The 21,158-nt window shown below is 42.8% G+C and overlaps 1 protein-coding gene across 4 annotated transcripts in view; it reads left to right on the plus strand.

Moving 5' to 3' along the window:
* NRF1 (nuclear respiratory factor 1) overlaps positions 1-21,158 on the plus strand; it is a 112,647-nt gene that overhangs the window by 20,231 nt on the left and 71,258 nt on the right. For all 4 annotated transcript variants that reach the window (XM_026648577.2, XM_029910879.1, XM_029910878.1 and 1 more), the window contains exons 2-3: positions 9,830-10,061; positions 19,088-19,202. In XM_026648577.2, the coding sequence (XP_026504362.1) occupies positions 9,839-10,061; positions 19,088-19,202 (338 nt within the window). In that variant the 5' untranslated portion in view covers positions 9,830-9,838. The remainder of the gene's footprint in view (positions 1-9,829; positions 10,062-19,087; positions 19,203-21,158) is intronic.

The raw sequence follows: 21,158 nt of genomic DNA on the forward strand, positions 1-21,158 counted from the left end.
CTTGGCTTAAAGCTGCCAAATAGTATGGGAAATGAGAAAAATTCAGTTGTGACCACAAGTATATGTATCTAAGGCCCGTCTATATTAGAGGGACTATAGCATCTTTGTATGTTATAACTAGGACTGTCAAGCGATTAAAAAAATTAATTGCGATTAATCGCACTGTTAATAATAGAATACCATATATTTAAATATTTTGGATGTTTTCCACGTTTTCAAATATATTGATTTCAATTACAACACAGAATACAAAGTGTACAGTGCTCACTTTTGATTTTGATTACAAATATTGCACTGTGAAAAACAAAAGAAATAGTATTTTTCAATTCTCCTCGTACAAGTACGGTAGTGCAATCTCTTTATCATGAAAGTTGAACTTACAAATGTAGAATTATGTACAAAAAGAACCTGCATTCAAAAATAAAACAATGTAAAACTTTAGAGCCTACAAGTCCACTTAGTCCTATTTCTTGTTCAGCTAATCGCTCAGACAAACAAGTTTGTTTACATTGGCACTTCTTGTTCACAGTGTCACCTGAAAGTGAGAACAGGAGTTCTCATGGCACTGTTGTAGCCAGTGTCTCAAGATATTTACGTGCCAGATACTAAAGATTCATATGTCCCTTCATTCTTCAACCACCAGTCCAGAGGACATGCGTACATGCTGATCACGGCTTCTGCTTGGTAGCAGTCCAAAGCAGTGCGGACCAATACATGTTCTTTTTCATCATCTGAGTCAAATGCCACCAGCAGAAGGTTGATTTTCTTTTTTGGTAGTTCGGGTTCTGTAGTTTCCACATCGGAGTGTTGCTCTTTTAAGACTTTTGAAAGCATGTTCCACAACTCGTCCCTCTCAGATTTTTGGAAGGCACTTCAGATTCTTAAACCTTGGATCGAGTGCTGTAACGATCTTTAGAAATCTCACATTGGTACCTTCTTTGCGTTTTGTCAAATCTGCAGTGAAAGTGTTCTTAAAATGAACAATGTGCTGAGTCATCATCTGAGACTGCTATAACATGAAATACATGGCAGAATGCAGGTAAAACAGAGCAAGGGACATACAATTCTCCCCCAAGGAGTTAAGTCACAAATTTAATTAACGCATTATTTTTTTAACATGCATCATCAGCATGGAAACATGTCCTCTGGCATGGTGGCCAAAGCATGAAGAATCATACGAATGTTTAATGTATCTGGCATGTAGATACCTTGCAATGCCGGCTACCAAAGTCCCATGCGAATGCCTGTTCTCACTTTCTGGTGACATTGTAAATAAGAAGTGGGCAGTATTATCTCCTGTAAATGTAAACAAACTTGTTTGTCTTAGCGATTGGCTGAACAAGAAGTAGGACTGAGTGGACTTGTAGGCTCTAAAGTTTTGCATTGTTTTGTTTTTGAGTGCAGTTATGTACCAACAAAAATCTACATTTGTAAGTTGCACTTTCACGATAGAGATTGCACTACAGTATTGTATGAGGTTAATTGAAAAGTACTGTTTCTTTTGTTTATAATTTTTTACAGTGCAAATATTTGTCATCAAAAATAATATAAAGTGAGCAGTGTACACTTTGTATTCTGTGTTGTAATTGAAATCAATATATTTGAAAATGTAGAAAAACATCCAAAAAGATTTAATAAATTTCAATTGGCATTCTATTGTTTAACAGTGCGATTAATCTCAGTTAATTTTTTTAATCGCAGTTAATTTTTTTGAGTGAATCGCGTGAGTTAACTGCGATTAATTGACAGCCCTAGTTATAACAAATGTTTCAAACCCCCAAATCTTTTGGGGCTTTCTGCTTTTAGTTACTGTTGGGGCTTTGGAAATCTGTGTGAGATTTCTAGGAAAGTGGGGTCTTCCTGTGGATTGTTTTGTATTTCCAGTGTTTTTTTGGAAAATTTAAGCATTTTAATACTTACAGAGTAGTTTCTAGCCTCTGTAGTTGTAAAGCTGAAGAAAACTTTCTGAATTTGTCCTGACGCAGTGTTGCTTCCACAGATTAGAACAATAACTTTGAGAGGCATAACCTGCCCAGTTCCCTTTCATGGAGTGTTTAACTCTGAAACGTAATGGCAATTTACATGTCAACCATAATTATCTTGCTTAGCATAGTGCTTCTCAAACTTTATATTGCGGTCCATGTCATAAGGCTGAAATCCTTTCTTGCATACCTCCCCTTTCAGCATCCTGACCTCACACGCTTCCTACAGCAGCTGAAGTAGTAATAGTTCAGTGGTAAGGAGGTGAGGCTGAAATATACTCAGGGCTTGTCTATCTGGGAAACCCAGTTATACAGGTATAGTTATGTAGGTCTGTGCCCCACTCCCCTCCCCTGGTTTTCACACTTGTTGCAGTACGAGCATTTGTTTGTTTGTTTACCGTAAACCCCTTCCCAAGTGACATAAGCTAAGCTGACAAAAGTCACTCTTATATGAATAAGAGCATTCACAGTGGGGTTTATGCCAATTATATCCGTTCACATTCACTCCTTCAATTATACCAAAAACTTTCGTGTGGTAGGCAAGGCCTCAGTTTAATCCGTGTGGTTGTTTGCTCAATTTCCTGTAGACTTCATGCTTAAGAGGATCAGTTTCCTCCTCCTTGCCTGCAGCCTCAACTCTTACGATCTTTTCAGATTAGTTAGTAGTTTGGTTTTGTCCTCCTGGAGACTTATTTTTCTAGCTCTGGTGTCAATAGCAAATTTGATTGCAGTTGAATTTACATCAAAGAAACCGCTGATTTAGAAAGATATGAAGCAGCTGCACTGGGTATAGAGAGGAGCTTTAATTTTTTTTTTTTTGGGGTCAAAAATTGCCTTTGGATGTCAAAATACTTTGTCAAAGACTTTTGGACTGAGCTACAACAACCAGGAAATGTCTTCATAGACATCGTAGTGTTAGGTCATGTCTACACGAGCGATCTTACAGTGCAACAGCTGTATCGATACGGCTGTGCCACTGTAAGATCACTTGTGTAGCCGCTCTATGCCAACAGGAGAGAGCTTTCCCATCGACATAATAAAATCACCTAAATGAGCGGCGGTAGCTATGTCGGCAGGAGAACATCTCCCACCGACACAGCGCTGTGCACATGAGCACTTATGCCTGCGAAACTTACATTGCTCAGGGGTGTGGGTTTTTTCTCTTTCCTGGGCGACATAAGTTTCACAGGCATAAAGGGTAGTGTAGACATGGCCTTAGTCTTCCTGGATGTAAAATAGATAGCTGCTTAACTACAGAGACAGAAACAAACTTGCTGACTGCAGTTTGATGGTTGCCAGCAGAAACTTCTGTCTAATATGCTTGTCCACTAGGAGTGGTTTCATCTGAAGGGACCCTCCACAAGAATAACACAATAGCTTTGAAAGATACAAATACAGTGTTCATGATCCTCACGATTGCTGGGTTGGAGGTGGAAGATTTCCAACAGCTGGGAAATGGGAAAATCTGAGGGATTAGAAGATGCTACAGATGTTGGGGGAAGAAATTCAATAACAAAACCAAACACGAACATATCCTCCCTCCCTGAAGAAGAAGAAGAAGAAGGGGGAAAAAAGCAGCAACTGCGTGAAACAAAGTTAATTTTCTTTAAAACTGTTCACTTAGACTACAAATGACCTTAGTAGTCAGTTTGTTAGAACTTGTCTGTCTGGCTTGAATGAATTTGCCTAAAAAAAATGAAAAGCACATTGTTCTGGAACCCAGTGTTATAGGCTTTAAAGAGCTCTGTCACCTAAATATAATAATAATAATGTCCAACTCTGATACAGCACTTTTCATCAATAGATCTCAAAGCACTTTGCAAAGGAGATCAGTAACAGTGTCATTCATATGCAAGTCCTGAACTCTGCTTTATTAGCTGGAGAGAATAGTAGTTTCTCATATGAAATATGTATATGCACACTTAATAAAAGGCAAGAAAAATCAAGAACAAAAAAATCTAATAGACTATCAGTGAGAGCAAGAAACCATAAACTGCTACAAAATGTAGGTGGGGCTCATCTGGGAGGAATTGTGTGTGTGTGTGTAAGAGTTCTCTTAATGAATGATTCCACTGCTTACACGACCAGTCATTATTTGGGGCTGTCTCAGAAACACCAGATTAAGACCAGGTCTACACTACGTGTTTTGTTGGCATAGTTATTGTTGGTGAGGTGTGCCGGGGAAAAATACCACACTGCCTCACCGACATAGTTGTGCCTGCAAAACCCCCACTGTAAACACAGCTGTGCCAATTGAAGAGTGCTGCTATTGGCATAGCTAACATCATTTGGGGAGAAGATGTTACTATCTCACCAGAAAAACTCTTCCTTGTCAGCATAAGAAGGGTCTACCTCAGGGGGGCTCACCTGATATAGCTATCCTGGCACAGTGTTTGTTGTGTAGAAAAGGCCTATGAGTGTGTACTGTAAACTAGAATGAATGTTACCATTAACTAGATCAAATGTCTATGTGTAACTTTGCGTAGTTACCTAAGGAATACTAATGTCAGTTATAAATGCATTTACTGTCTCAAAAATGCAGTGATTATAATTTCATAGTCGAATAAAGTGTCCAAATCTTACCCCAAAAGAGCCAGAGTATTATATCTAATTGTATCAAGTGGAGCTGACTACAGCCACCCATATCTTTTAATAATTAAACATGCAATATCTGAAGACTACATTTCCCAATGTGCACTGTTGCTTTGGGATTCAAACAGCCTTCATTCCGAATGAAATGGAGCGTTGTATACAGTAGCTACTAGTCTCCAGAGGCCATGTCACTATGCTAAAGGGTGACATTGACCTGTTTTGATCTGCAAAGTCATGTTTGGTCATTCCTGCTCTAATGTCAACTCTAAGTTGATACACTTTTTTAAACTGAAGAGAACATTTAATGTTGCATTGCTCCATAAAATAAGGCCACTGGATACCTCTGTAAGAGGCAGAGTAACTGAACGGGAAAAGGCTGGGTCCATCAAGCCTATTCATTTAAAGTAGAACTGTGTACAAATAATTTGTGTTTTGGTTAATTGATAATTCTGAAAATTAAAAAAAAAATCATGTTGGGTCGAATGAAACATTTTGTTTCACTTCAGACCAAATTTTTCCTTGGATATTGAGCTTTATTTTCTTCTCATTTTTAAAATAGAATTAAAGGTAATTTTAGAAAAGTCCTTTTGAGTCAAAGTCTAAATGTTTCTTTTTGAAAATATTGAAACAAAATGTTTTATACCTTTTCAGTTTTTTAGGGTTCTTTGTTTTGTTTTTTCACCAAATTCACCAAAATCGATACAAATTGCATGAAAAGTTTTGGTCAACCCAAATCTGCATCTTTCTTCAAAAAATTATTTTTTCCAGTCAAAATTTTTTTGCCCAGCTCTACTTCTCGTAATTTCCCTTCCTTGTTGCAGTAGGACAATGACAAATAGGTTCCTCCAGCTGAAGACCTGGCTGATGTTTTCAATTTGCTTCGGTGTCCTCTCAACATCTTGCTCTGTTTTTTTTTTCTTGGGGGTATTTGAATTGTTGCTATTTCTGGATGGCTCTGATTGAACAATCTGCCTCGTAAACAGAGCTGGGAAGTCGCATCATCTTGCTCTACTGGTCTTTGATTATTACAGGTAGGGCAGGGATTTTGAAGGTGACTTAGTAATAGTTATAGATCTCTATAGCCTGATGCAGTGGGTCCTATGGTCGCAGTTTTGCTATCATGTCAGATTGAGTTCCTCTAGAGTATCTTTAGCTAGAAACTGCAACTTTGGCCTGATCTACACTTACAAGTTAGGTCAACTTAGTTATGTCGCTCAGGGCTGTGAAAAATCCCTGATATAAATGCAGATGTAGCCACTGTCGCTCAGGGAGTTGGTGATCCTACAGCAATGGAAGAACCCTTCCTTTTGCTGTAAGCTCCATCTGCGCTACATAGTGGATTATGCCACATAGCTATGGTACTATAGTCCCTGTAGTATAGACATCGCTTTAGATACATATGTTTGTGGTCCCAACTGAATCTTTCTCATTTCCCATACTATTTGGCAGCTTTCAGACAAAGATCTCAAAATGCTTCTCATACAGTACACCTTCCCTGAGTGCATGAGTGGTGGGGGTTTTCCCATGTACAGATGGAATGCCTGATATCAGATGGTTAAAGGATTTCTATTCCATATAGGTTGTTATACTGCTGTCATCACCCGAGTGTCTGAGCTACTTCCAGTTGCACATTAAGTGACGTAACTAACTTCTGTTGTGTGTGGTTTGTTCTGTTCTGGTGAAGGTTAAGCAGAGGCAAAGTCAGACGTGAAACTCAAAAGTCCTGGTTCCCATTTCTCTGTTCTAACCACTAGACCATGCTCCCTGCCTCCTGCACACTAGGCAAGTGACACAAACGCGCATGTGAGCCATGTGATCAGCTCAAGCACTTGGATACCACAGTGACCAAACCCTTCTTCCCACCCCACTCCAGAAATAGGGTCTCTGTTTTTAGACTGTCTGACTCGCCGACCAGCTGTGATATAAATCAGTATCACCCTAACCTTTAGAAACTTCCCTGTGTATTACATCTGATTAATTAAAATCCACCCCCTAATAATACTTGGCACTTTCCTGCTGCTTCTCCCCCAGGAGCTCAAAGCACATCACAAAGAGCTGATTGAGCCCGCCCAGCTTTTTATAAAGTTGGTGGTGCATGTGGAGCCTGTAGTATAGTTGACTGGTTCCTAGCAAGGGTTGTGTAATCACATCAGATAAGTACATAACAAAAAGTGATGGAGGAGAAACCTGCCATGAACATGCATGGAAAGAAAAATGGCCCTACGTAGCTTGTGGAGTTCAGGCCCTTCCGGCAGTGTTTGGAGACCTCTTCCTTTCTTTTGTATTAGTAAATAAGTAAGGATAAGATTCGGTCACGGAATCATGGGTTCCGTGGCTTTCAGAGACCTCCATGACATTTTCCGCTTCAGCCCTGGGGCGGCGGGGCTGGAGCTGTCAACTGGCAAGGGCCCTGCAGCCTGAGGTGTCAGCCGTCAGCTGCCTCAGGTGACAGGTGCTGGACCCCCCTCCCCCACCCTCTTGCACTGGGGCTTGGCTCTCATCCCCCCACCCCCTATTCTTTTTAGTAAGTCACAGGCGGGTCACGGGCTTCTGTGAAGTTTTGTTTATTGATTGCGACCCGTCCGTGACTTTTACTAAAAATAACCGTGTCAAAATCTGAACCTTCTAGATATGGTATCACTCCCTCACCTAAAATGGTGACCTGAGTTTTGCCTTCATAGCTTCTGATTAGATCCAAGGCTCTCCTATCAGGATCATAGAAATAGTGACTCTTTTTAAGAGCATGGGAGGCTGCCCAAATGACAGGAAATTGCTGATTAGATTTGCCAATTTACTGGGCAGGGGAGGTTGGTCTGTCTGATATCCTTGCAACCCCCGGGGGCAACATTGCGTTCATGGTTACCTTAACTGGGCCTTACACCAGGATATGTACATATGATCTAACCAGATCCCTTATGAAATTCCAAACACCTTATGTACAGATGAAGTTATGGGAAGTCACTGGTCTTTCTCTGTATCCAATATCACTCTCCGACACTAGCAACCTTCTTCCCACTTTCCTTTGGCCGTTGCTTCAGCAAACTCTGTATGTGGATCATTACAACTCTCCTGTCAATTTCCTGGTCCCGCCTGTTATGCAAGAAACGTCATACCTCAAAACACCGAGCTCCAGACAATCCATTTATGCAGCCTTCAGCATCAGTACAGGGGGCATTCTCTTATCCACCCTTTGTAACTTGCTATAGTAGTAAGCAAGGGATGGAAGTCCTTGGGATTCACATAGGTTCCTCTAAATTATTTTTCCTTTTTAATAATTTAAAAGCAAAAAACCTATTAGAGGAATTGTCTCCTGCCCTTGGGATGCATTGTGTGTTTCCTGAAGAAAGTTACTATTAGACAGTCAGAAATGTGGAAAGAGATTTTAGAATAGACTGTTTCAGTTTTACATGACTATTTTTAAGGGCTTGTATCCCATGTTCGGTGTCCTTTGGGATGGAACTGTCTTTGGCGATGGTAGGACTCATTTAAATGTCACTTGTGCTTGCATGACAGAGCAAAGCAAACGCTGCCACCTGTGGGCTTTAGAAACCAGCCTGTGACTAAAATCTCAAAGGGGTTTAAATGTGGGCACTGTGTCCTCTCTCTTGACCCCGTTTGCCTTTCTGCTACCCTATCTCTTGCTCCTTCCTTCACCTCCAAGCTCCTTGAGCCTATTCCCACTCCCTCGACTTCCTCTTCTCAAATGCCATCCTGGATTTGCTGCCCTCTGGTTCCATCCTCTTCATTTCACCTCTTCTGAAGGTCACCAATTACCATCTAAGACCTTGCCTGAAGTAATATTTGAAAGATGTGATGGTAGCTGTGACACTTTCCAGTGAGGGTTGTCCGAGACACACCATGTCACAGTAGCGTGTGTTAGTTAACGTGTGCTAACATAGCTTAAATCCTAGTCTCAACAAGGCCTTGAAACCTCTTCTCTGTTCACAGCGTAGCTGGTTACTTCCAAATCTACCTCTCCTGCCACCTTACATCTTGTCTTGGGTGTTCTGACGCCAACTTAAATACCACGTGGCAGAAACTGAATGACATCTTTCTGCTATGCCCAACAACGTCCAGGCTGTTGCTAAATCCAGACGACTTTTCATTTACGGTCTCTTTCAATTCAGTCTTTTCCTTTCCATCTTGCCTGCTTAAATCCCTTATCTGAGCTTTGATTATTTCCTGCTTTGACTACTGCAACTACCTCTTTTCTTGTCTCTGTCTGTCTGCTTAAAATGCTACTACAAAAAATGTGGTTCTCCCACAGCTTTGACCATGTCGTGCCCTTTCTCAAATATCGCTTCTGGTCCTTTCCACTTCACCCCACACACATTCTTGCTCCCACCTTTCCCTTCACTCCATGCGAACTTCCTCCCCAACAGATGCATCTGTTCCTGCCTTGTGCTCTCATCTTCCTGATTTCTTCCTTTGTGTCTCTTGTGCCTGCAGTGATCTTCCACGTCTTGTGTCCTAGTTAACCGCCCTCTCTTCATTCATACCGCTCCTTTTTAAACTCACTTCTTCCATGAAGCCTTCAGTGATGATAGATCAGGGACAGGAATCTGACTGTCTGTGTATAACAATTCACGCACAATGTGTGGCTTGCACATGTACCTGCAAATGGCCATTTCTTTGCTCCTGTCTTTCCCCCAGGCTTTTTCAGGGACTGTGTGAGGGTTGACGAGTTAATGTTTGTAAAGTTCTCTGAGAATGTACAACATTATATAAGTGCTACATATTTATTCCTTTATTCAGTGGTTTACTGCTAGTCATGTCAGACAAGGGTACTTCATGAAACCTTTGTGTTCGGCCATAATGATTCTGACCTGATGCCTAGACTCTAAACAGAAAACTCCATTTAAAAATAACCTCTACGTAGTTTAGTGGCGGCAGTTTCGTATCTTTGGTCAAACCTCTCGAAGTGTGTGTGTGGGAGGGTGGGGCTGTCACAGTACCAAGGGTAATTGGATACTGGAGGACTTCTCCCTCCACAAAGATTATCCCCTCAGAGTGCCTCAGTGTTTGGAAGCAAGGTGTTTTTATACCTCTTGTTTTAAATTTCCAGTTCCTTCTGTGCCTCCCCGTGCAACCATCAATTCAGTCACCCAAAGGGCAACTTCCATTGGGTAAGATAATTTCTGTCCCATTCTCAGTGAGTGGAGTGATCTGAGTGTGGCAGGAGAGATGGTCAACCCCATTTTATTACACTGCATCAGTTTAGTAATGTTTGTCCTGTGATTTGTCTCCCTTAACAGTAGCTATTAATGGAAGGACACGGGGTGACCAAAACAGAACACATGGATACCATTGAGGCCCATGCCGTGGCCCAGCAGGTGCAGCAGGTCCATGTGGCCACATACACAGAACACAGCATGTTGAGTGCAGACGAAGATTCACCGTCTTCTCCTGAGGATACCTCCTATGATGACTCTGATATTCTCAACTCTACTGCTGCTGATGAGGTCACTGCCCACCTGGCTGCTGCAGGTAAGCTTACTTGGGCACTTGTGATTATTCGCCTGCTGTCCCAGGCGTTGGTTGCAAATAGCACTTGAGTGCAGTCGTTTAATGTGACTGACGTCTCTCTTCACCAAACCGGGCTGGGTGGTTATTGCGCCAGGTTTAATCACAGGGCCCTGCAATGCCAACAGAATGAGTATTGCTGTATTGAGTAACGCCATGTTGATATCCACAGTGTGGTGGGAGCTGGGGAAAATATATTTATCGTTCAAGTGCAAGTGCCAGCAGTATCTGATTGCTGCACAGAAAGGTAAAGGAGAGGCAGAAAATTTCAAAGGGCAACCAGCTTCCATCACCAAATAAAACAGTGTGGCATAAACAACGCTAACCAAAATAACCCAATAAATCCCCCACAATCCAGAGTAGGATGTAAACTGACGCATCTTTAGCCTCGTCACTAATGGGCTTGGGCATATTTTAAGTAGGAAAAAATTCCAAAGTCATAGGCCCTTGCCAGTGAAGCCCCTACCTCCTGTCCTTGAAATCATGGATTGGTCCTAACCCTATTGGCCTCAACCATAGCAGCAGATAACCAATTGCAAACTGGCCTAACATCATTTCTATACCAAAGTAAAACTTTGGCGTACAATTGCTGAACAAAAGGCAACCTGTGAAGCTGTGGATGTTTACTGAATTTTTTTAGTATCACCTGAAGTGCCATGCTGTAAGTGTATGTCTGTGTGGCATGAAATGTAAATGTGTTGAACACTGAGGCCCTGCCCTGAAGAGCTTACAGTCTAAAGCAGGGATTGGCAATCTTTGGCCTGTGGCCCGCCAGGGTAAGCCCCCTGGTGGGCCAGGCCGGTTTGTTTACCTGCCATGTCCGCAGGTTCGGCCGATCGCGGCTCCCACTGGCCACGGTTCACCGTTCCAGGCCAATGGGGGCTGCAAGAAGCCGCAGCCAGCACATCCCTCAGCCTGTGCCACTTCCCGCAGCCCCCATTGGCCTGGAACGGTGAACCGTGGCCAGTGGGAGCCGCGATCGGCCGAACCTGCAGACGCGGCAGGTAAACAAACTGGCCCGACCCGCCGGGGGCTTACCCTGGCGTGCCGCGTGCCGAAGGTTGCCGATCCCTGGTCTAAAGAGATAAGAAGGTGCAGTACAGAGCATTGTACAACAGAATAGGCCCAGCACACAATGGGGCATAGACCTTCCAACAAGCTTGCTTCAAGCAACAGGTGGGGCCCGTTCAGGAGTCTCTGTAATGAGGACGGGGAGGGCAATAGGCAACTGTTAAAAGGCTACTCAAAGCCTGGGACGCGGTACAACAGAAAGCTGTGAGGGAGCAGCTACCGTGTTTCCCCGAAAATAAGACAGTGTCTTATATTAATTTTTGCTCCCAAAGATGCGCTAGGTCTTATTTTCAGGGGAGGTCTTATTTTTCTTGTCCTGGCGGTGGCCTTATATTCCGGGGTGGCCTTATTATGGGGAGGTCTTATTTTCGGGGGATGCCTTATATTACAGCGAGAGGCAAAACTGGAAGTAGGTCTTATTTTTGGGGGATGTCTTATTTTTGGGGAAACAGGGTAGGAGACCTCTGAGTATAGGGAGCAGAACGGGTATAGTAGGAAATAGGGGAAGAGATGTAGGTGGGTTGAGGGTGTGCAGAGCCTTGAAAGGGAGAACAATAAACTTGAATTTGTGTAAGGAGAGTGAAAGCCAGTGAAGGGACTCAAGCAAGGGAGTGTTTATATGGTCAGAGCTGGGAGAGGATGGATGTATGTCACAGTTAGGGTGACCAGATGTCCCGATTTTATAGGGACAGTCCCGATTTTTGGGTCTTTTTCTTATATAGGCGCCTATTACTCCCCACCCCCCGTCCCGATTTTTCACATTTGCTGTCTGGTCACCCTAGTCACAGTCCCATATACACCATTGACCTGTGAGAGCCTTATGTCCTTTTAACTCAAATAAGGGTGGAACTTGCAGCCCAAATGAGATTTATCTGGTTTGGGTTAGTAACCAGATCGCTAAAATGTCTCAGAAGCAGAGGGGGGAGGTATCATCAGTTGTCTTGTAGGTCTGCCAACATATCAGGTAATATTTTGAAAAGGAAGTTAATGCAAAAAAGGAAATAGAAGGGTTGTTGTCCACGCACCCCATCCCTCCCTCTTTGTCCTGGAGCCACAGAGCACTGGGGCTGGCCAAAAAACAAAAATTCCATTTTGCAAAAAGAGAAAAATTTGAGGTTTTGACATTTGTTTTTGTTCTGTGTTGAAATGAAACTGAGACCTTTCATGAAAAAACAAGAGAGAGCATGCAACCGACCAACGCTAGAATCACCAATAGCTTGAAGGTCCCTGCTCTGACTGATTTGAACCTGAGAAACCCTCCTGATGAAAATGTCGTAAAAAAATTGGCCACCAGCTCTGCAGAGAGCACCCCTTTCTCTTAGGAGAAGGCATTAAGGGCAATCAAAGGCCTGGATTCTGGTTTCTTCAGGGTCTATCTGTACCTCCTGTTCCTTCCTCTCTGGAAGTCAGTATTCTTTGTGTCACCACAGTGTTTTTCACACCACCACCCAATTCTGGGATTGCAGACTGAGGCTGCTGACTAAGAGGTGGCTGAAACCAAATTCCTTATTTTTTACTCCCAAATATTCTCCTTACTTCCCTCATTCACAGTTTAGTTCCACTCTCACCTACATCCCAGACCTTACAGCATCCTTCTACTCCGCAGTGATGCACTCCATTTTTTCCTTCTCCGGTTCCTGCCTCCAGGCCTTTTTGGATTCCATTCTTTCCTTAGACTGTAAGCTCTTTGGGGCAGGGGTTGTCATTTACTATATGTTTGTACAGTGTCTAGCACAGTGGAGCTATGACCTGGTTGAGGCCTCTAGGTGATCCTGGAGCACCTACCACTGTGGAGTCCTGGGCCATGACTGGGGCTCCAAGGTGCTATGATGATACAAATAAAAAAATAGTAGTACAAATACTAAATAATGTCATGTCCAGTGCATGGCTTTACCTCCTAATTCTGGTATCAGAGGGGTAGCCGTGTTAGTCTGAATCTGTAGGAGAACACTTCAACCTCCCTGGCCACACAATAGCAGATGTTAAGGTAGCCATCTTACAGCAAAAAAACTTCAGGACCAGACTCCAAAGAGAAACTGCTGAGCTCCAGTTCATTTGCAAATTTGACGCCATCAGATCAGGATTAAACAAAGACTGTGAATGGCTATCCAACTACAGAAGCAGTTTCTCCTCCCTTGGTGTTCACACCTCAACTGCTAGCAGAGCACCTCACCCTCCCTGATTGAACTAACCTCGTTATCTCCATACTGATTTATACCTGCCTCTGGAGATTTCCATTACTTGCATCTGAAGAAGTGAGGTTCTTACCCACGAAAGCTTATGCTCCCAATACTTCTGTTAGTCTTAAAGGTGCCACAGGACCCTCTGTTGCTTCCTCCTAATTCTGGTTAGCAAAGTCACCAATCGATCCTCCTAACATCTCACTTCTCCTTCAGTGTCCTCAAGCTGCGAGTTCACAGTAACAATAATTCAAAACCAAACAAATGAAAAAACCCCAAATTCTTCCTCCTGGGTTTCTCAGTGTCCTATCTTCTGCAGATGTTTTAATTAAGTGCATACTATAAAATTCTAGGACTGGCCACCAGAGGGCAGCCTAGCAATAAGAATTGATAGACTATGAGGAGTCTGGTGGCACCTTAAAGACTAACAGATTTGGATGCATCCGAAGAAGTGAGGTTTTTACTCACGAAAGCTTATGCCCAAATAAATCTGTTAGTCTTTAAGGTGCCACTAGACTCCTTGTTGTTTTTGTAGATACAGACTAACACGGCTACCTCCTGATACTTGATAGACTATGAAGACGGCTGCTGCGTTTCTAATCTCCAGCCCTGTCTCTCTATTGAAATTAAGAGTAATAATGAATTTAGAATAGAATTGGAATGGCACACAACTTGCTAAAGTTGTCTTTGTCCTTTCTGTTTAATTTTTGCCTTCCCTCACTCACCAGATGCCCCTAACACCACACAACTGATGCCTAACCCTGCTATAGGTTGGTGTTATCAGGTCATGTCATATGAAATTCAGCAGGTTGGGAATCCAGCCTGCAATGTCTTGTGGGTCTTGTATGTAACCTTACATCCTCCAGTACAGAGGCTATGTATTGCTCTGATTCCGCTTGTGGAGGGGCTGGGCTGGATTCTCTTTGTCTTAGTTAATGTGATTACCCAATTAACCAGCAACAGCAGACTACCTCAGGAGTGCTGGTCAGCCCCGCCATAATTTTCCCATTCTTCACAGGCTCGGCAGGGATGAGAAGCAATAGCTGAGATTTGAATTTTGTTCTTCCCATTAAATGCACATGGCACTAGTCCCGGGTCACCAATAATATGACGCTTAATATCTCTGTAGCAATTAATGTTCAAAGAGTTATAGAAACGTAAGCGAATTGATTTTTGCAACAGCCTTGTCAAACCAGTTATGAAGTATTTCCATTTTGCATATGGGGAAACTGAGGGGCAGAGGTTGTGACTTGCTCAAGAGTCAAATAGCAAGTCACTGATGGAGGCAGAATTAGAGCCCAGGGCTTCCTGACTCCAAGCCCCTGTCCTCATTCCTCCAGACTATTAACAAAAACGGAGAAAACTGCCCCGTCACTCAGTTCAGCATGCAGAAGGGCGAGCTGCTTGCTGCGGGAAATCTGGTTTTAAAGTTTGCTTATGAAGGTTTTAATTTTCACTATTACCGGGGCATTACTGTGGCCTGGCAAGTGGAGGGCCCGGAGCTGGAGAGCATAAAGCAACATCCATCCTGCAGCGATGCTGGTGCCGCATCAGAAGATTTTTACTGTTCATAATGCTTTCAACAATAATGCTTAAAGCAGCTTCAGCAGCTGTTTATTTGAAAGGGATGTGCCAAATAGGTTAGCAATAGCCTTGTGCAGAACAGTGGTAACTGCATCACCCATACAAGAATACTTAGTCCTGCCATGAGTGCAGGGGACTAGAGTAGAAGACCTCTCGAGGTTCCTTCCAGTCCTATGATTCTGTGTCTCTGACCTTTTTTTTTTTTTTTTTTCATTTTCATTTTTATAATTGCAATAATCTTAGGGCAGGGCATTTCCTGGTGTTAATGGCCACTGCTTGTATGTCAGGCTTTTACCTCCCCTCCCTCAGCGGGTCATTATTCCCTAAGGGATGCTCTGCATCTTGATCATTATAGCTTACGTGTGTCAGCGGGATTCGCGTACATTTCAGTACCGTGGAACCTCAGAGTTAGGAACACCTGGTAACTGAAATGTTTACAACTCTGAACAAAACGTTATGCTGGTTCTTCCAAACGTTTACAACTGAACATTGACTTAATACAGCTTTGAAACTTTACTATGCAGAAGAAAAATGCTGCTCTTAACCATCTTAATTTAAATTAAACAAGCACAGAAACAGTTTCCTTACCTTGTCAAATCATTTTTTTAAACTTTCCCTTTATTTTTTTAGTAGTTTAACACAGCACTGTCCTGTATTGGGGAGGGGGGGTGTCTCTGCTGCTGCCTGATTGCATACTTCTGGTTGCAAAATAGGTGTGTGGTTGACCAGTCAGTTCATAACTCTGGTGTTCATAACTCTGAGGTTCTACTGTACTTTGCAGCAGCCAAATACAGGTGCATGTGGCATGACTCCCTTGAGCCAACTCCTCAGTCACAGAGAAAGCTAATGACCTGGATTTGAATTGTAGAAGTTAGATAGAAAATCCCTTTTATGTTGACCAGTTCCTTTCTTCCCTAGCCCTGGTGCAGGATTATTCCTGGCTAGCGTATGTTCTCCAGTACTGTGGTTTTTTGTAGGGATCCTCCTAGGTTTTACTCTTTTTAAATTCTCTTAAGAGCATAAAAATAGCCTTATTGGGTCAGACCGATGGTCCATCTAGCTTAGTATCCTGTCTTCTGACAGTGGCTGGTGTCAGGTGCCCCAGAGGGAATGAACAGAACAGGCAATCATTGCATCCCCTGTTGTCCTGTCCCAGCTTCTGGCAGTCAGAAACTTAGGGACACCCAGAGCATGGGGTTGCATCCCTGACTCATCTTGGCTAATAGCCATTGATGGATCTATCCTCCATGAATTTATCTCATTCTTCTTTTGAACCCAGTTATACTTTCAGCCTTCACAACATCCCCTGGCAATGAGTTCCACAGGTTGACTGTGCGTTGTTTGAAGAAGTACTTCCTTTTGTTTGTTTTAAACCTGCCTATTAATTTCATTAGGTGATCCCTGTTTCTTGTGTTATGTGAAGGGTTAATAACACTTCCCCATTCACTTTCTCCACACCAGTCATGGTTTTATAGACTTCTATCATATCTTCCCTTAGTCATCTCCTTTCTCAGCTCAACAGTCGCTGTCTTTTTAATTTCTCTTCATATGGAAGTTGTTCCATACCTCAGTCATTTTTATTCCCCTTCCCTCTACTTTTTCCAATTCTAATTTATCTTTTCTGAGCTGGGGCAACCAGAACTGCACACAGTATTCAAATTGCAGGCGTACCATGGATTTATTTAGTGACATTATGATATTTTCTGTCTTATCGATCCTTTTCCTAATAGTTCCCAACATTCTGTTAGCTTTTTTGTTTGCCATTGCACATTGAGCGGATGTTTTCGGAGAACTATCCACAATGACTCAGAGCTCTTTCTTGATTAGTAACAGCTAATCCTCATCATTTTGTATGTATAGTTGGGATTATGTTTTCCAATGTGCATTACTTTGCATTTGTCAACATTGAATTTCAGCTGCCATTTTGTTGCCCAGTCACCAAGCTGAGTGAGATCCTTTTGTAACTCTTTGCGACCAGCTTTGGACTTAATTAGCTTGAGTTCTTTAGTATTGCCGGCGAACTTTGCCACCTCCCTGTTTAGCCCTTTTTCAAGATCATTTATGAATATGTTGAACAGCACAGGTCCCAGTACAGATCCTTGGGGGACCCCGCTGTTTACCTCTCTCCATTCTGAAAACTGACCATTTATCCTAATCCTTTGTTTTCTTTCTTTTCATCCATCGGTTTTTTGATCCATGACAGGGCCTTCGCTCTTATCCCATGACAGCTTACTTTGCTTAAGAGGCATTGGTGTGGGACCCTGTCAAAGGGTTTCTGAAAGTCCAAGTACACTATATCCACTGGATCACCATTGTCCCACATGCTTGTTGACCCCCCGCAATAAATTCTAATAGATTGGTGAGGCATGATTTCCCTTTACAAAAGCCATGTTGACTCTTCCCCAACCATATTGTGTTCATTGATGTGTCTGATAATTCTGATATTTACTATATTTCAACCAATTTGCCTGGTACTGAAGTTAGGCTTACCAGTCTGTAATCGCCAGGGTCACGTCTGGAGCCTTTTAAAAAAATTGGCATTACAGTAGCTATCCTCCAGTCATCTGGTACAGAGGTTGATTTAAGCCATAGGTTCCATACCACAGATAGTAGTTCCTCAATTTCATATTTAAGTTCTGTCAGAACTCTTGGGTGAATATCATCTGGCCCTGGTGACTTGTTACCAGGAATCCTAGATATCCGTTTGCCATGGAAATACGTGGAATTTGCGTTTTTTACAGAGAATCTTTAGTTTTACATTTTGTGAAAAAATAAGAACGTATATTAACTATTAACTATATTTTACTGAAAGTTAGGATGATCATATTTCCCAAATTGAAAACGGGACACCATGCGGGGCTGGCCCGAGCCACCAATGCCGACAGCCCTGAGCCCCAGCGCTTGGCATCACTTCCACCCCACCCCACCCCAAACATTCCTTTGAGCCCCTGTAGGGGGCATGTCCCACTTTTTGGGGGGGCAAAACTGGGCATTTGTCCTATTTGCAAACAGGACAAATGCCCAGTTTTGCCAAAAAAGTTGGGACATTCAGGACAGGGCTTAAAAAGGGGACTGTCCCAGCCAAAATAGGATGTATGGTCACCCTAGTTCAGGGGTCGGCAGGCAACCTTTCAGAAGTGGTGTGCCGAGTCTTCATTTATTCACTCTGATTTAAGGTTTCGCGTGTCAATAATACATTTTAACATTTTTAGAAGGTCTCTTTCTATAAGTCTATACATACAATAGTTTAGTTATATATTAAAGTAAATAAGGTTTTTAAAATGTTTAAGAAACTTGATTTAAAATTAAATTAAAATGCTGGACCGGTGGCCAGGACCCAGGCAGTGTGAGTGCCACTGAAAATCAGCTCGCGTGCCGCCTTCGGCACATGTGCCATAGGTTGCCTACCCCTGCCCTAGTTCAACTGATACCTATATTTATTGTGGCTAGGGAAACTAAAGTTCAGCATTTCATTTTAATCATGGGAAAACGTGGATTTTGATTTTGCTTTTTATTGGAGAATTTCATTTTTTTATGACGGGAAAACTAGGATCCCTGCTTATTACTGTTTAATTTATCAGTTTTTTCCCCAAACCACCTCTAGGGACATTTAAATCTGGGACAGTTCCTCAGGTTTGTCGCCTAAAAAGATTGGCTCAGGTGTGGGAATCTCCCCCATATCCTTTGCAGTGAAGACAGATGCAAAGAATTCATTTAGCTTCTCCACAATGGCCTAGTCTTCTTTGAGTGTTCCTTTAGCACCTTGATTGTCCAGTGGCCACACTGACTACAGCACTTGGGTTATTTTTGTAGTTGGGGGAAGACTACAAACAATCCTGAATAGTAATTATATAATTGGGAGGAGAATTCTGTGGAATGAAATATGCAATGTTCACCTGATGCCTAACTTTCGGCCTACCAACCTGGACAGAGTTTCTTGAAATACCCCCCTGATCCCTGCAGGGAAAGAAATTTCAGTGTTTGGTGACAGTTTTGCAAAAAATTCTGGTTACTTTGGTCCGGATGAGGGTAAAAGCCCCATTATTTATTTATTTGTATTACCAGAGCCCTTCAGAACCTGTTCCAGTTGGCACTTCCCTGTCTTGTTCAGTTAATAGATTGTGCACTGATTCACCATGTGTGGTTTGGTTCCAGGCCCGGTGGGAATGGCAGCAGCTGCCGCCGTGGCAACAGGTAAAAAACGAAAGCGACCTCACGTGTTTGAGTCCAACCCATCCATCCGCAAGAGGCAGCAGACACGTTTATTACGGTAAGAACCCTCTACTGCAGCTGCCTGTGGCTTCTGCAAGCTAACAGCCATGTCCATTTCTGTTTGTGCCTTTCCAAAACCCATTTGTTGTTGAGAGATCAGAGACTGGCCACATGTTGCTCAGCTGGGGGCATCTTTGGCAATTTGCATGGAACCTGAGGGCTGCATTTAATTTGCAAAAACGGATCAGATTGCAGCTGTTCTCTGCTTTAATATGGTCGTGTGAGCCGCAGAGACTGGAGTCCCCATTCTGATAGTATTCTCTATTTATTTCTATTCCTGCCTAATCACAAATTTAGTCCACGTCATCCAAATTACCATCTTGCTTTTTTCCATTTGAATTCTTAACTACTGCTGAAACCATTATCTTGAGAACCATTGGAGCTGCAATATCCCAGCTCTGGAATGGTATAAACCATTCACCACCGTCACGAGGGATGCATCTTTATTGTATTGAATGAGGCCTCTTGTAAGTCCTCCCAATAGTTCTGCAAGATGAAAATGAGCTAACACTTGTCCCTGCACGCCCTCTTCTAGCAAAGCTGAGGTGGCACACAGCAGAGTGCATCACACAGTGGGTGTTTTCAATAAAAATGTCCTGGGTGAAACCACATTATAGGGGCTTCAGCTCTTTCTTCCCTTTTCTAGCACAAATGACTTGGGTAAAACACTGGCAAAGCATGTCAGTTTCATGCATTTTGTCAGTTTGACAATCAGAAGAATTTTGCCATTTTGTCAACATAGTTAAATGGTAAATGTTTGTCTGTTTAAATCAGCGTGCGAGCCAGAAGGGCGCTGGTCTAGTGTCTCTGACACTGGAGCGTCTATATGGTGTCACATGATGACAGCTTTCAGCAGTACATCCACTGCTGAAGGGGGCTCAGAAATTCCCATTTGCATTGATAACCTTAATGTCGCATAAAGTGGCAACTTATATGGTGAGAACTGCTCCTCCTCCTCCCCTATATAAACTTTCTATGATCCGCTCTAGCAAAGTCACGGCCATTTTCTTGTCAATTCTCTCACATCATTTAAATGTTAATACAAGGAAAGAAGTGGTAAGTATGAGTGTTTCCCCATGGAAGGACCATCCCAAAGGGACTCACTGATGTAACAGGTGGCTGAATATACACATTTCCCTTAGCCAGCTGTTGCAATGTCTCTGTTTCTTGCTTACCACACTTCAGTTATGGTTTGTGCAGGATTGAAGTACCAGTGAATTATTCAGCATTGTTGTGGGATTCTTTATCTGTAAAACATTTCAAAGTGCTCTACCTATCAATTCTGTATATTCTGTTAGCCAGTGGATGACTGTAGCGTGTTCCTCCCTCTGTTAACCGATCATCCACAGGCGGCAGAAAATTAATTTCTCTCCAATGTTGCACAATTGGTCAAGTGCTTCATGGAGGTTTTCTTGACATCGGGTGTTGGTCGCTGCTGGAGATAGGGTGACCAGACATCCCGATAAAATTGGGACCGTCCCGATATTTAGGTGTTTATCCCGCGTCCCGACCGATCTTTGGCTTGTGACGGTGGTGAATGGTTTATACCATTCCCAATTTGTCCCGATATTTCGCTCCGCTGGCAGCACTGGTTTTTTTTTTTTTTTTTTTTTCTGCTGGCAGACACCCCCTCCCCACCCCCATGTGTCCCGATATTTTCTTCCTCTCATCTCGTCACCTTAGCTGGAGACAAGATCCCAGATATGATGGGCCCAGTGGTTTGATCTGATGTGACATATCCTCTGTGCCCTTAACTTCACTGCTGAGAGATAAATGTTCATTTCTTTCCTCTCTCTACTTTACTTTACTTTTTTCTTTTTCATGAACATATTTCTTTGTGCAAAGTAGAAACGCCATAGCTGAGCTGGAGTCTGGCAAAAGGGAATCTAGCAGGCCCGTGGGAGCAAAGGGATGCTTGTGTGGCCACTGTTACTCACCAGGATTTCCTTTCACA

This window comes from Terrapene carolina, unplaced genomic scaffold (genome assembly GCF_002925995.2).
Source record: "Terrapene carolina triunguis isolate 2854851 unplaced genomic scaffold, T_m_triunguis-2.0 Scaffold68, whole genome shotgun sequence".
Classification (NCBI taxonomy): domain Eukaryota; kingdom Metazoa; phylum Chordata; order Testudines; family Emydidae; genus Terrapene; species Terrapene triunguis.